Source organism: Brassica napus, chromosome C3 (genome assembly GCF_020379485.1).
Source record: "Brassica napus cultivar Da-Ae chromosome C3, Da-Ae, whole genome shotgun sequence".
Taxonomy (NCBI): domain Eukaryota; kingdom Viridiplantae; phylum Streptophyta; class Magnoliopsida; order Brassicales; family Brassicaceae; genus Brassica; species Brassica napus.
Genome location: NC_063446.1, coordinates 9,838,458 through 9,853,372, shown reverse-complemented (window position 1 = coordinate 9,853,372; position 14,915 = coordinate 9,838,458). Strand labels below are relative to the sequence as shown.

At 31.3% G+C, this 14,915-nt stretch overlaps 1 protein-coding gene across 1 annotated transcript; it reads left to right on the top strand.

Annotated features, from left to right (window-relative positions):
• The first annotated feature begins 12,397 nt into the window (after positions 1–12,397).
• On the top strand, positions 12,398–13,454 carry LOC106449379 (ethylene-responsive transcription factor 15-like). Its single transcript, XM_013891148.3, has one exon. It carries the CDS (start codon positions 12,599–12,601, stop codon positions 13,298–13,300), a length of 702 nt encoding a protein of 233 aa, XP_013746602.2. The 5' UTR covers positions 12,398–12,598; the 3' UTR covers positions 13,301–13,454.
• Positions 13,455–14,915: the final 1,461 nt, after the last annotated feature.

Here is a 14,915-nt window from a genome sequence, read left to right as displayed (position 1 = left end):
AAGTGAAAACTACGTATATGTCATATATTCAAACCTCCCAGTTGAATAAAATTGGCCTAACAAACTAAGGATGCGCGCCATTGGCCGGTCCAACAATGAGAAGAAATGATCATCTAGATGGTCGTTTATATATAATTCTATACTAGAGCTAATTTGAATTATTATTCAGTAGGGTCAAGTGATGATTAAATAAAAGCTGGTCCAATTAGGTCTCGTGGAGATTGCTTTCTCCCAACCTTTGATACTCTCGCAATACGTTGAACTCCCAGCTGCGGAAACCAGTAGTCCGACCAAAAAATATCCCTATTGTTAAAGAGAAAACTCTTTAGCTATTGCTTCCGTTAAATTGAGGAATCTCTGGCAGAGTCACGAGCCTTGAAAAAGAAAATCTTTAGCATTTTATGTAATACCGCACCGTAACAACACACAATGTGATATACTCCCTCGGTTTTTTAATATGTCGTTTTAGAATTGTGCACATAGATTAAGAAATCATTAATTTTTTATATTTTCTAAACAAAAACTTCATTAATTATTTACTTAACAACAAATCAACCAATAATAAAATAGAAGGTATATTATCATTGGTCATATAACATTAAGTGTTAAATTTTACATAGAAAACCGAAAACATCATATAATTTGGAACATAAAAATTTCTCTAAAACGACTTATATAAAAAAATGGAGGGAGTAATAAAAAATTTCGAAATGATCAAATTGTAGTATTTTAGTGGCATGAGGAAAACTTGGATATAGCGATGGTCCAGTGGGGCGGACTACGGAGAGATTCGGGTTTGAAACAATCCGACAACACTAAACTTGTGTGGTCATGTGGATTAGAGTCGTGCTTTAAGCCTCAATTATATATCCGGAACGAGAGTTCATATGCAGGTTGCATCATCTATTTGGGGATTAGTTTGAATTTTTTCCCGGGCCTAAAATACCCCCAAAAGTAAACTTTTTCTTTTGGAAAATGCACAAATCTATCGGTTTTTATTTCAATTTTTGATAGAAACTATACTTTTACTTCTTTTTCGACTGAATAGGAAGTTATGGGTCCAAAAGTCCTTATATCTAGGAGCCTTTGAACCTCTACTAGGTAATTCAAGAGTTTTATCCATTACATTAACTTCTTAATAAAAAAAATTCATTATTGAGTCACAAATTTTTTTCAGTGAGATCCAGTAGGTTGAGCCAAGCTAATTAGAAAAATATTTAAATTGGATAGTTTTGTACGAGTCAGTTTATAGTCAAAACAATTTTCCCGTTTTCGGGTTAAATGTATAAAACTTCGTTTAAAAACATAGGAATATTGGAAGATGTAATTTATTGCTACATAGACTATACTACTAAGTACTCTAGAGAGAAAACTCTCTGTCAATTTTCCCCTCTTAACAAACACCAACATTTGTGGAAGCACCGTAATCTAGTGGTGAAGGTTTAAAGACTTCTACATCCACGTTAAAGGTTTGAATCTCAGGCTATGCAATTTCTTATAGACTACACATTATAAGAGGTCTAGGTTTCAATTTCCAGAGAAAGCGATTTATTAAAAAATTATGAAAACTACGGAAGAAAGGCTTACAAGGGATCTTTAACATAGTGCAAGTAAATCGGCTAGGCGTGGATCTTCATAGGACGGCTCAAGTGATGTAGTTAGGCATAGATACTCATAAGACAGATAACACTGTCGGTTGTCGAATCGTCTATGTAATATTTCTCATAATTGTAATATCATAATAAATCAGCGTTAAAAAAAACAATGATCATTCAGAAGGAAATATATGATTATATCTTTTTGTTGTAATATATTTTTTGATATTTAGATCAGTTCTTTTTTTCTGCTCTGTCAGATTTTACTTTCGCTTTGTCGTGTTTTCAGTCTCAGTCGAAACGATTCTTCATGTTCTTCTTTGATTGAGATCGGGTTAAAAAGTTATGATCCTTTGATCGGATTTTGGAGTGGCTCTCGAGGGTTTCATTTTAATTCCAAACAAATTATGTTCAGTTGGATGCTTTCTTTTCCAGTGGTTGACAAAGGTAGAAGATGGGAGAGATGGTGATCGTAGAGGCACTTCTCCAGTAGTCATCGGAGCTACTGAAGGCTTCGTATCTTTGTTAAATTGAAGAAGAAAAAAGATTGAAGTGCGACGATGGTTGAAACGGTGGTTTTAATACTACTACATACTTATTATTTCTTGTTTTACTAATACTAACGACTTATTTTCATCCTAATTATTTGATTTTTAGAAAGAACCAAATTATTTTTTCTCAAAAAGAGCCTAATTATTTTTTTTGTTTTTATTGTACAATTCTTGACAGTCATATAAAATTATTAAAAATTTTATTTATATTTCAGTCAAACTTGAGAAACTGAAATATTTTAATTTTATAAAACCAATCTGTTGTTATTTACCTTAAAGAACCAATCTGTTGTTCTTTTTGATAAAATTTTGAATTCATTGATCATTTCAAAGAATAATATACTAGAAAAAATGAGGTTCGTATGAGTATAGAAGAAAAGTGAATTTTGTACGAAGAATTTTATGCTTACTCAAAAACTTCAAACCACCTTTTTAGAAGTCCTTGAAGTCTGTGATTTCTCTTATATCCCAGCGAAGAGATCTGGTTCTTGATAACTTTATTAATCATACTGATCATCTGATATGTTCCCTTGTACCTTTTTTTTTTTTGACATCGAATAACTATTATGAAAACCTAAATCACTCCAAAAGGCTAGCCACATGTGCCAGCCAAACAGGAGTCTCAACACAAAGGAGAGAAAGGGGTTCAGGACGAGCTCGAGCTGCCTTCGCGAGACAGTCGGCTCTTTGATTCATACCACGCTGTAGAAAAGCGATAGAGAAGCTTGAAAAGCTTGTCGAAATAATCCTGATTTCTTCGATAACTTCCACCATGACTGGCCATTCTTCTATTCCTTGAAACAGTTTAACAAGTTGATTGCAGTCCGTCTCAAAAAGAACTGATCGATGTCCCTGTTCCAGCATCCTTTTCATTGCCCACGTGAGGGCTTCCGCCTCAGCCTGAAGAGGAGACGTGACGTTGTAGCAGTTCTTCATTCCCATCAGAATTCGCTTCCCATTCTCCATCAAAACGAAACCCAAACCCGTCATCTTATCTGCTTGAGTCCATGAGGCATCAACTTGGCAACAGCAACCCATTGTGACTGAGGTCCTTCCCCCGTTTCTATTCGCAGCCTCTCTTGATTGCACAAGGTCTTCTTCTGCCTCAGGTATGATCTGCGCCACTTTCCAACTCTTTGCCTCTGCCAGCGCTAATTGGAGTGTATCAAGAGGGGATGTGTCCACTCCATTGAAAATTTTGTTGTTCCTTCCCTTCCATATGTACCACAAGATCCAGAGAAAAGATTCGATGATCTCTCTTGAGACACCTGTTCTGCAGCTCTAGACAGGAGATGGTCAATATTAGTAAACAAAGCACTACACGGGAATACGCCCGGAGGAGATGGAATGTCGGATAAAGCCTAGCATTGCAATGCTGGGGGACATTCGAATAGAATGTTATTAATCGTCTCTTCTTCCACACAACATCTGAGGCAAGACCGGTCTGTAGCACAATGTCTGTCACACAGTCTACTCGCTGATGTAACAAATCCAGATAGCGCCTGCCAGATGAAGTGCTTGATTTTCCTTGAGGTCCGTAGCTTCCAGACCTCTTTTTTCAGCTTCATTACACTGGAATCTGAGACACTTTGTTCCATTAAAGCTCTTCTCTGTTCATTAGCGTGCTCATACCCTGCTTTGACCGTATACGCTCCAGATTTCGTATGTTTCCACTTGTAGCCATCCTTTCTTCCTAGCTGACTTGGTTTTAAGGACATAATTTTTAGAACCTCTGAGGCTCGCACTAGTTCTCTTATTAGTGGTTCATTCCAGCTCTTAGAATCATAGGAGATCAAATGATGTACCTTCAGGTCGCGATCTATAACTTCCCCCACTGGTAATGCCGGTCTTGCTTGAACGTCTGGGATCCAACAATCCTCCCAAACATTAGTGTCTTCGCCCGTCCCAATGGTACGTTGAAGGCCATCGCTAAGGACGGTGCGAGCTGTCCATAAACTTTTCCACCCATATGAAGGGTTGCTTTCCCAACCAGCATCGGGTTCGAGTGCCGATAGTAACAGCCCTTTAGCACTCTCGCCAGGAGCGAGTTTGGGTAAATAAGTAGGCGCCAAACCTGCTTGGCTAACAAGGCCAAGTTGAAATCTCGTGAATCTCTAAAACCGAGTCCTCCCTCCTCTTGTGGGACGCAAATCTTATCCCATGCTATCCAGTGAAGTCCTTGATTATTAGCTTTTGCATTCCACTAAAATCTTGAGGTCGCTCTTGTCACCTTTTTATGGGTCTCTTGAGGTAGTAAAAAACAAGACATCGTAAAGTTTGGCACCGCCTGTGCTACTGCTTTAATTTGTACTTCCTTGCCACCTTTGGAGAGATGTCTAGCTTCCCATGTATTGACTCTTGAGTTGAGCCGATCCTAAACATATGCAAAGACCTGTTTCTTGGATCCCCAAAGCTTCTTTGGCATCCCGAGATACATACCCAAACCTCCTTCCTTGTTAATTCCAGTCAACCTTTTCAGGTCTTGTTTAGTGGACGTTATGACCTTAGAACCGAACATAACTGAAGATTTTTCTTTATTCAGTTGTTGTCCTGAGGCGTAACCATAGACATCAATAATTCTCATTAGCTCTTGGCATTGGCTAGGCTCCGTTTTACAAAAGAAGAGATTGTCGTCAGCGAAGAGTAAGTGAGAAACCGCCGGTCATGATCGAGCGATCTTTAGACCCGTGATCTTCTATGTATTCTCAGCCTCTCGAATTTGAGAGATTAAGACTTCTGTACAAAGGATGAATAAGAATGGCGATAAAGGATCGCCCTGCCGGAGACCTCGGGAAGGAACTATGCTGCCTCTGGCATCACCATTAATTAGTACTTTATATGACACCGATGAGACACAGTTCATGATCAAATGTATCCACTTCTGGTCAAAACCCATCTTTCCCATTAAGGCTTCGAGAAAGCCCCATTCTACTCTGTCATACGCTTTGCTCATGTCTATCTTGATAGCGATATATTTAGATTTGCAGCTCTGATTCGTCTTTAAGGCATGGAACATTTCCTGAGCAACCAATATGTTGTCGGTTATTAACCGTCGGGCCACAAAGGCTGATTGAGTTTCAGAGATTAGATCAGGGAGGATCCGTTTGAGACGACTCGGTAGTATCTTTTAGATGATCTTGTAGCTGATGTTGCATAGGCTGATGGAGCGAAACTCCGTCATAGCTACCGGTCTTGCAGTCTTAGGGATCAAACATATATTTGTCTGATTAATCCTTTCATCAAACTCCCCCGTCTCGAAGAAACCTCGGACCATATTGATGACATCTTTCCCTACAACATTCTAGAACCATTGATAAAATAAGCTTGTCATCCCATCGGGTCCAGGCGCTTTCTCTGGATTGATTGCAAAAACAGCGTCTCTTATCTCTGCGTGACTGGGCCTGTCAAAATGGCGTTCATGTCATCTGTCACGGACGCATAGATAAGGGTATATGTTCCCTTATACCTTTGTTGATGCTTTCTAAGATTTCTCTTCCGCTAGATACGATAGACTACCACTTGAAAAAGTAAGCGAATGAGAACTTGATCCATAGGAGTAGAAGCTCCTACACGCACTAAACTGAACATATGTGACCAATCTGGATTAATTCTCTTTCCTATGAATTTGCCTGCGATTCGGTCCCAGATAATATAGGCATAGGGAAACGCGAAAAATAGGTGATCACGAGTCTCATCTTTTGTTTACCATAGATCCCAAAGAAAAATATGGCTTTTCAAGAGTATATATATATATATATATATATATACAGCCAGTGGCAAATCAAAGACTAATTTAACTGGAGATTTTTTTTTTTTGAAAATATTACAATATCATTCTAAAACCAAAAAAATGACACGTTAGATGTATATTATACAGTTATATATCATTTAAAAATTATCGTCATTGTTTTATCAATAACAAAAATATTCTTATTTTATAACTAATATCAAACAAAGCTTATCTCTTTCCATTTACATAAACTATTTATAAACTCTATTCAACACCCAACAATAAATACTTAAATAATTTCTTACACTGACTTGTGTGATAATTTTCTTTATAAAATAGAAAATTCATGATACACAAAAATATCTTTATACAAATGATACTTATAGAGTAATTTAATTCAAAAAATAAAAATAACTGGAGAAATGAACAAGTTAATAAATAAGAACTAGAGATAACTGATTATAAAATATTGTGATTTTAAGATGTAAGAAAAATTAATGGGTGTAGTTATATAATATCAGATTTTTATATTATTTAATATTGATTCTTTTTGGAAAAATAATAGTGGTTGATTTAATGTATGTTTAAATTTCTGGTGGGGGGTGAGTGGGAAAATAAAACAATAATTATAAAATACATTCCGTTGGAATTTTGGAGCGTCGGCCCCAACCCTATAAACAATAGATCAGCCCTATAAACATTAGCAAATATTCATATGGCTTAGATTTGCGTTTAGGATAAACTAAAGTTGATGAAATCAAATACAGGACCCCGCTAAATATCGATTTCTGAAAGGTAGAGATTAAAATAACAAATCTTTCTCAACAACTTGATCAGTTATTATTTTTGCCACCTGGAATTAAATATCACTAACTGTTTAGTACACCAATAGTCAGTATTTTTATAATCTTCAAAGAAAAAACGTATCTAATGCTATAAACTGGACTGACTATCAAATAAACAGCGTTGAATCTATTAATTTTTATCCTAAATTTACTGGGTGGGGGGGGGGGGGTTTAATCGCATGCATGCATGTTTGAGGCTTTCCTGTATATAAATCATTGACCTACAAGAACGATAGCATGGGAAATTAGGTTTTATAACCATAATGAAAAAAATACTAATTAGTTAGATGTTCAATTTCCCTACTAGCATAATACGGAGTTTTTTTTACTAAAAAAATATAGTAATAATATGAAACTAGATGTTTTGCCCATACATGAAGACATAATTTTCTTACAAATATTTATTAGTTCAAATCAAATCGACACGATAAGCTAATATTTATGTCTTCAAAAAAATTAAATCAAACATAAAATTATTCATATTTGATCAAGTTTTTCATTTAAAACACTCAAAAATTAAAAATATTTTAGAAAATATCTTTATACAAATATTTTTACTTGATTATTATTGGATTATAAATTGTTGTATATCTTAATTAAAAAATTATAATAAAAAAATATTATTTCAAGATAACAACACAATATATAAAAATTATATGACCTTTTTAAAATATGATATTATTAATATATATAAATTCATTAAGATAACGACATGATATATAAGAATTATCTTTAAGAAAAAATATATATAATATTATTAATATAAAATCGTTTATAGTTATAAAAATTTATTTATAAAATTCATTAAGTATTATTATGAAATTATTTCGCAAATAATAATATATATTTACCCTTGACCTTATAAGCAGGGTTGGATTGGAGTCCGACCGTTGGGCATGATAAAGTGACCGTATACCTAAATTTTAAAATAAAAGGGTATTAAACATAGTCTTTAATACATCATTTTTCTTATTAAATGATCATTTTTTCGTGTTCATGCACGAATATAAATATTTACAACGTAAATATATCATAATAATAACCAACTAGATTTTAATCCGCGTTTTTGAAACTCGGGATATTGGTGGATTTATTTGTAGAACTTGATAAAAATGCAATATTGTTTTATGTCATATTTTAAAACAGTTTTGGTATGTTGTATGCACCCGTAATATAATTATTATTTTTTCAATAAACATGTTGAAAATTATAATTTTGTAATTTTTTAAAGATTTCATTGTAATTAATCATTTTAAATATTAGTGTGAGCGAGACACATAGAAAAAATGACTTCTCAAATCTTAATATTATAGAAATTTACTATTGCATCGCTTATTTTGTATAGTATCTTATTTTTAAGTATACAAGTCGGATTACTAAATTAGAGCATGTTTATTGCAGGTCTCTTAGATTGAGGTTCTTAGCGTAATATAAGATACAATTTCTTAGTTTTTAACTAAAAAAACTAAGAGACGTATCTTAAATAAGAGATATAAGAGACGTCTCTTAGTTTTTTTAGTTAAAAATTAAGAGGCCATATCTTATATTACGATAAGAACTTTAACCTAAAAAACCTACAATAAACATGGTCTTAGATTCCAGTGGTCCACTGCCACAGCCACTAGTTCCAATTTAAAATAGATGTACATAATCATTTTAAAATCTAGATTTTATTTTGCTTATGTATCAATCCTTGATATTTAGATTTTAATTTGCTTCTGTGGTCAAAAGCAATATATGAACGAAGAATGGAATTCGAAACAATAAACGATGGATGGGGGTTGAGACAAAGAGACATAAACAAGACTAGTGATGATGATTCTAGAAAATCAGGCTGATTTTATAAAAGCTCTAGGACAAAAAAGTAAAAGAATTAGTTTGCAGTACTGTATTTGTCTATGAATTTAGGGTTTGAATAGCCTATGTATTTTAAAATATTGTATTAAATATGGTTTTGTTTTCAGAAATTACCATGAACATTATTACTGAAAAGTTAAGAAGTGGGATTTAAATGATTTATGAACCCCTGCTAAAGTTTTAGGAACACCTAATATCTCTCTCTGAAACATAGATTTTGTTTTCAAATATTTAAAACTTTATATCTTAAAATTGTTTTTATTACATCCTTGTTTATATGGTCAATAACGTTCGCACGTCAGAGGCTTAGAGCCGTATTAGTCTCTGATATAACGTTTTTTTTTTGGAATATAGTGTCTATTTTTCCACATGCTGCATTTGGTAATTTGATTTTTTAGCTATTCACTAAATGTATGTACATCTGCTATTAAGATTATCGATATTAACATTCAACGCTTAAAGTTTTTAATCTTTAATATCGCTCACAAATTCAACGCATATTCAACTTTTATCCTATACAATTATTTAATAAAAATCAACATCCTATCTATTAATTAATAATTATTTTTTCTATATTTAATTTAATAAACATATTTTCCATTTATAAAAATAAAATAATAAAATTTTGTACAAAAAATGAAAAAACTAATGATTTAATTTTTAATAAATTTGATTTTAATAGTTAAAAATAATGAATATATTAAAATATTAAAAAAATTACACATTGTGCCGGTGTTCTCCAATTTTTTTTTTATTTAACATGATAAATCCTTTCTAACACCAAATAATTCAAGATATTAATTTTCAATATGTTCATTGTGATAATTTAACTGCTGAATTTTTATTTAAAATTTCCTTTATAGCTAGTCTAATGAACATTAGGGCTGGACACGGATCGGATATCCAAATTTTTGAAGGTATTTGTGATTTGCTTCGTATGTTACGGATATCTAATTTTTCGATTTGTTTTGCTTCGGAAAAATACGGATATCCGGAAAAACGGATATCCGGAAAATAAATAGATATTTACGGATATTTATGAATACTTACGGATATCCCATCCGCTTTGATTAATACAAATAATCTTTAAAATTCAATACGAATTTATTTTTTTAATATATTTTTTGCATGATATAAAAAATAAAAACTAAAAGAAATAGTGAAACTACATATTTTGTAAATTTTAAACTTAGTTAACAATTATAATAACACAAAACTTAAGAAAAAAGTTATAATTGTTTTATAATTTTTTCTCTTATTTTTCATGTAATACTTTTATATAAGTAATAATGTGAATAGAATTTGTCAAATCATATGTTATAATAATAATTATATAAACTTATACATTTAAAACATTAAATATAATCAATATGTACATGTATTTATATATTTCTGGATCGGAGTGGATATCCGCTTCTTAAAATTTTGATATTTGTGATTTGCTTCGACTTTAACGGATATTAATTTTTAGTATTTGCTTTGCTTCGGAAATCTACGGATATCCGGAAATTTTGAATCGAATCGAAATGAATAACGAATGAAATCAAATTTAACGGTAGATAAAATGTCAAGCTCCAATGAACATAATTTGAATGCTGATTAGATAAACTCATGCGACGGCAAACCGCACGTCGCGTCTCTACCAAGGTATTATTTAAATCTGTAAAATCAAATCGTATATTATTGAAACATGCCATTGCCACCTCATACAAAAATATCAAGGGTCCCATATTTACAACAAGATTTCTTATTAGAAAAATAAATCATACAAAAATAAATATCCTGATAAAGCTAAACCATGTGCTTAGATGGTTTCCACCCCTAGAAATTAAGAAAACACAGACCACTAGACAGTGAACACCTACTAATTCATATACTATATCGGATATAAAAATGTTGCTATGTATAAAAGGTTGAAGATTACATTAGAACAATTTATAAGAAAAAGGATGGTCCTTAAATCAATATGGATGAATTATGTTATCCTGTCACTGCATGGATGAACATGTTAAGGTCATTTAGACGTTGAGGCCAAACATCAATGACTTTTAATGGACTAAAAACATCTTTATTTTGTCTCGCCTGCCTCCATCGTGACACCGTTAGTGAAAGTTTCTCAAATAAAAAATTTCACCAGATATAATAATATTTTAATATAATTTTTTTCCAAAGTGTAGAAGATCCATATAAAAATATTTTAATGTAAAAAATTACAACGGATTGTTCTCAATTGGTGAAGATGGTTTCAAAACCAGAAGAATGACCAGCTTTTGTAAATTATTCGGAAGATGACCAGCTTTTACAATTTATTTAGAAGATGTCAAGATCCTGAAAGAGAGTTTTATATCTTGAAAAAAAATTCTAAACGACTTGAGTTTCAAAAAAAAAACAAATTGATTTTGATATTAAAAATTAAAACTTTTTATAATAATTTAAGAATATCCACGATGTAAATGCTTTGTAAAAAATATTTTAAAAAGATTTTCTTATGAATTTTGAAGATTTTTTTAATTGTATTAAAAATTTATAAGTATTATGATTAAAATAAAAAAGTGTGAATATTAAAGGATGATTATAGTATTGAAATTTAATGTTATAGAGAGAATAATTAATTAATGAACTAAATCGAATAGGAAAATATGGATATTAAATAATGGCAAAATTGAATATTTCACTATTTTTTAATTTACATGAAAATATTATTAAAACTCTTTATTAAATCGAACCACTAAACTAATGATTTGAATCTAAAATTGGTGACGTAAACCTAATTTCGATGTGTTAGAGGATGAACATTTTAATTTTTCTAGTTATAATAATATATTTAAATAAATATTAAAAAATTATCAAAATATCACTTTTATAATATTATTTTTTATGTTTACCTTAATCATTTTTATCCTCACTTTTAAAGAGGGAAAACACATTTATAATCTTAAGATTAACTAATTTAGACTTAAAGTTTAAAATTGAGAGGGTGGTATAAGATTTTTGGAATTTGGAGTTTATGGTTCTAATAAATATATAATTAAATAATTAAAAATTTTAATTTAAAAAAAAATAGTTTCAAAATGAATTTTCTGATTTCAAAAAGAATTTTTGACAAAAAAAGTTTAAGAAAAATTTGAATTTTTTATAAAAAACGAATTTGAAAAAGTACAATTCAAAAACATAAAAATATTTTTTAATTTTTAATTTTTTATTTGCTTAAATAATTTTTTATTATATATAAAAAGTAAGGATATCAAAGTTTTTTTTTTCTTTTTAATGAATAATGTATTTTTAAACATGTCTATTTGGTGATGATAAATATGAATATTGATACCAGCAAAGTGATAAATACGAAAATTTCCCCTAAATATTTTCCTAGAAAAATTAACGATTTATTAATTCAGAGTATATGGGAACATTTTGTATATATTATATATATGAAGATTTATTTTATATATATATATCAATATTTATATAACTCATAAATTGTTGTTGTATGCTTTAAGCCTGTAACTAAGTTATGGTTTATGAAACATCCACGTGCCTTTTCTATTCAACTCTCTCAGACTTTTTAGTTACTTAACACTGCTCGGAAGACAAGAAACGAGTCTCACATTCAAAGCTCCTGCCACATCACAGTTGATCTCATCTATTTTGTTCTTTTCTCGCCGCCTAACGTCACCCCTTGTAAATGATATCGTGCCACGTGGAAATATATATCATCCACTTCTTTTTTTCTCGAATAATGTTACATCCTTGTGAAGTCGAGTTTTTTCCTTAAATACATTTGGAAAAATATATACCAGTCTTGTGGTTGGTCCTCATTCGATTGTATAAAATAAATTTATTAGTTTTTAAAGGCCATATTTGTCTACACGACCTATGAGGATTTTAGCAATAAAATATCATCCACTTTCAAATATCTAATAAATTTAATGTCCCTATATATAACGGATTAAGTTTTGAATAATTAAAGTTATTGCCAGAACAAAAAGAGAACGAAAAAAAGAATATTCTCAATCTACCACCATGTATTCCTCTTCGAGTTCTTGGAGCTCATCACAAGAATCATTCTTGTGGAACGAAAGTTCGTTTTTAGATCAATCCTTCTTTTGCCCTGCTCATAATTACTCTGATGACTTCTTCTCATTTGAGTCTCCGGAGATGATGATAAAAGAAGAAACCCAAAACGACGACGTTTCAAACTCCGAGGGAGAAGAAAAGATTGGTACTGTCGATGAAGAGAAGTCATACAGAGGAGTGAGGAAGAGGCCATGGGGAAAATTTGCTGCGGAGATAAGAGATTCTACTAGGAACGGGATTAGGGTTTGGCTCGGGACGTTTGATAAAGCCGAGGAAGCAGCTCTTGCTTACGACCAAGCGGCTTACGCAACAAAAGGATCTCTTGCTGTACTCAACTTCCCCGTGGAAGTGGTCAAAGAGTCGCTCAAGAAAATGGAGAGTGTGAATCTTGAAGATGGAGGGTCTCCGGTCATGGCCTTGAAGAGAAAACATTCGCTTAGAAACCGGCCTAGAGGGAAAAAGCGATCTTCTAATTCTTCTTCTGCTTCTTCTTGTAATTCTTGTTCTTATTCATCTTCTTCCTCTTCTTCGTCTTCATCATCAAGAAGTAACAAGCAGAGTGTTGTGAAGCAAGAAAGTGGTACACTTGTGGTTTTTGAAGATTTAGGTGCTGAATATTTAGAACAACTACTTATGAGCTCATGCTGATCTTGTAAATGATTCCAGCTATAGCAATCATTAAATTTTAATCTTGCGGTAGTTTTGAGATTCGTTTGTTCATTCTGTAATTTCTTTGGTTCTCTTACTTTTCCTTTGTTGTATCCAAAAGAAATTATTGGAAGAGATGCGATGATGATGGTGATGTTGAACTGTATAAAAAACTCTATTATTGCATTAGAGCACACGCAAGGGTGAGATTCATCGGAGTCTTTAGCGGCAAGGGTATTTCTGATTAATTTTAGATATTTTGGATTTTTATTTAAAAAAAAAAAAGATAGACCATTCACGGGTCGCCATGTAATCGTGAGGACCCGCAAATAGTGCAAGTATTCACTAAAAAAGAGTTCTTATTTAGGAATTTTAAGAGTTGAATCTTTAGCTTTTGGTGAGGTCCACTGATTATTTAATTATTTTTTCTCTAAGGATTCCCACTTAAGGATTCCCGTTGCGCATGCTCTTATATCGCTGGAAAGCGTGTGTAATAATTTCTTAAATATTTATATCGATGGTGATAGGTGATGTTTTATATATAGAATTATAGACTAATATATCTTAATTTCTTTAATATTTTTGTTCGTGCTTTAATATATTCTCAGTTTTTCTTACACGCGTAAAATATATTTGATGATACAAAAAAATATTATATTAATATTAAGTGTCTATATATATATCAAATAAGTCATTCCTATCAGTCAAATGAATCTTAATTAAAATCTATCAAGTCAATAAAAAGAAATTGATAAGATATATAACTATAAAGTTCTTTTGTGGGTCAGATAATTCGATTACATCTATAAAGGTATGATCCTATTATATTGGGTAAATGTTATATCATTATATATATATGTAAATTATAAACTAGTTAATTAAGTGACCCTAGTGAGGATTAGAAATGATTATAAAATATATTTTTATTTTTAGAGAAGTAATTAAAGTTTTAATAGAATAATATTTCAAGTTGTCAAGAGATTAGAAATGATCATAAAACAATCCTGATTTAGTAAAATAAATCATCATATTATCTTATTGTTCATTCCCAATTTTTTAGTTGATCATCAACACCTTATCCTTTAACTTCATTTAACAATAATGCTTCACACAAAATATCAAAAACAGTACCATCATCAATTATTATAAAAAGCTAAATCGACAAAACTAGTAAAAATAAAAAATAAAGTAAAAATAAAAATAAAATGAACAAACCATGACTGTACCATATAAGAAAAATTCTAAATTAATATTCAAACTACCGAGGCACTGTGATAGGTCTGGGTATAAAAACAACATCCACATCATAAGCTATATTAAATGTAAACAGTAAGTTCATACTTTTATATTGTGGGTTATCACAAAAAAAAAGTTCATACTTTTATATTGTCGGCCGAAATGTTAAGTTTAATATACTTGATCTTTGTGATAAATTACCAGTTGTAAGAAAAAATGTTAAGTTATAAATGCTTTTCTCACAAGTTTAGCCAATGCCAAAGGCAATAATACTGGATCCCCCTAACACAACAAAAAGAAATTGACTTATCTAAAACTGAAACAATATACACTACGACTCTGACTGTTTAGTTGTTTTAGAGTGAAAAATTTAATCCAA

Excerpts from the sequence above, each read along its gene's own strand:
- LOC106449379 (XM_013891148.3), top strand. The coding sequence starts at position 12,599 with ATGTATTCCTCTTCGAGTTCTTGGAGCTCATCACAAGAATCATTCTTG.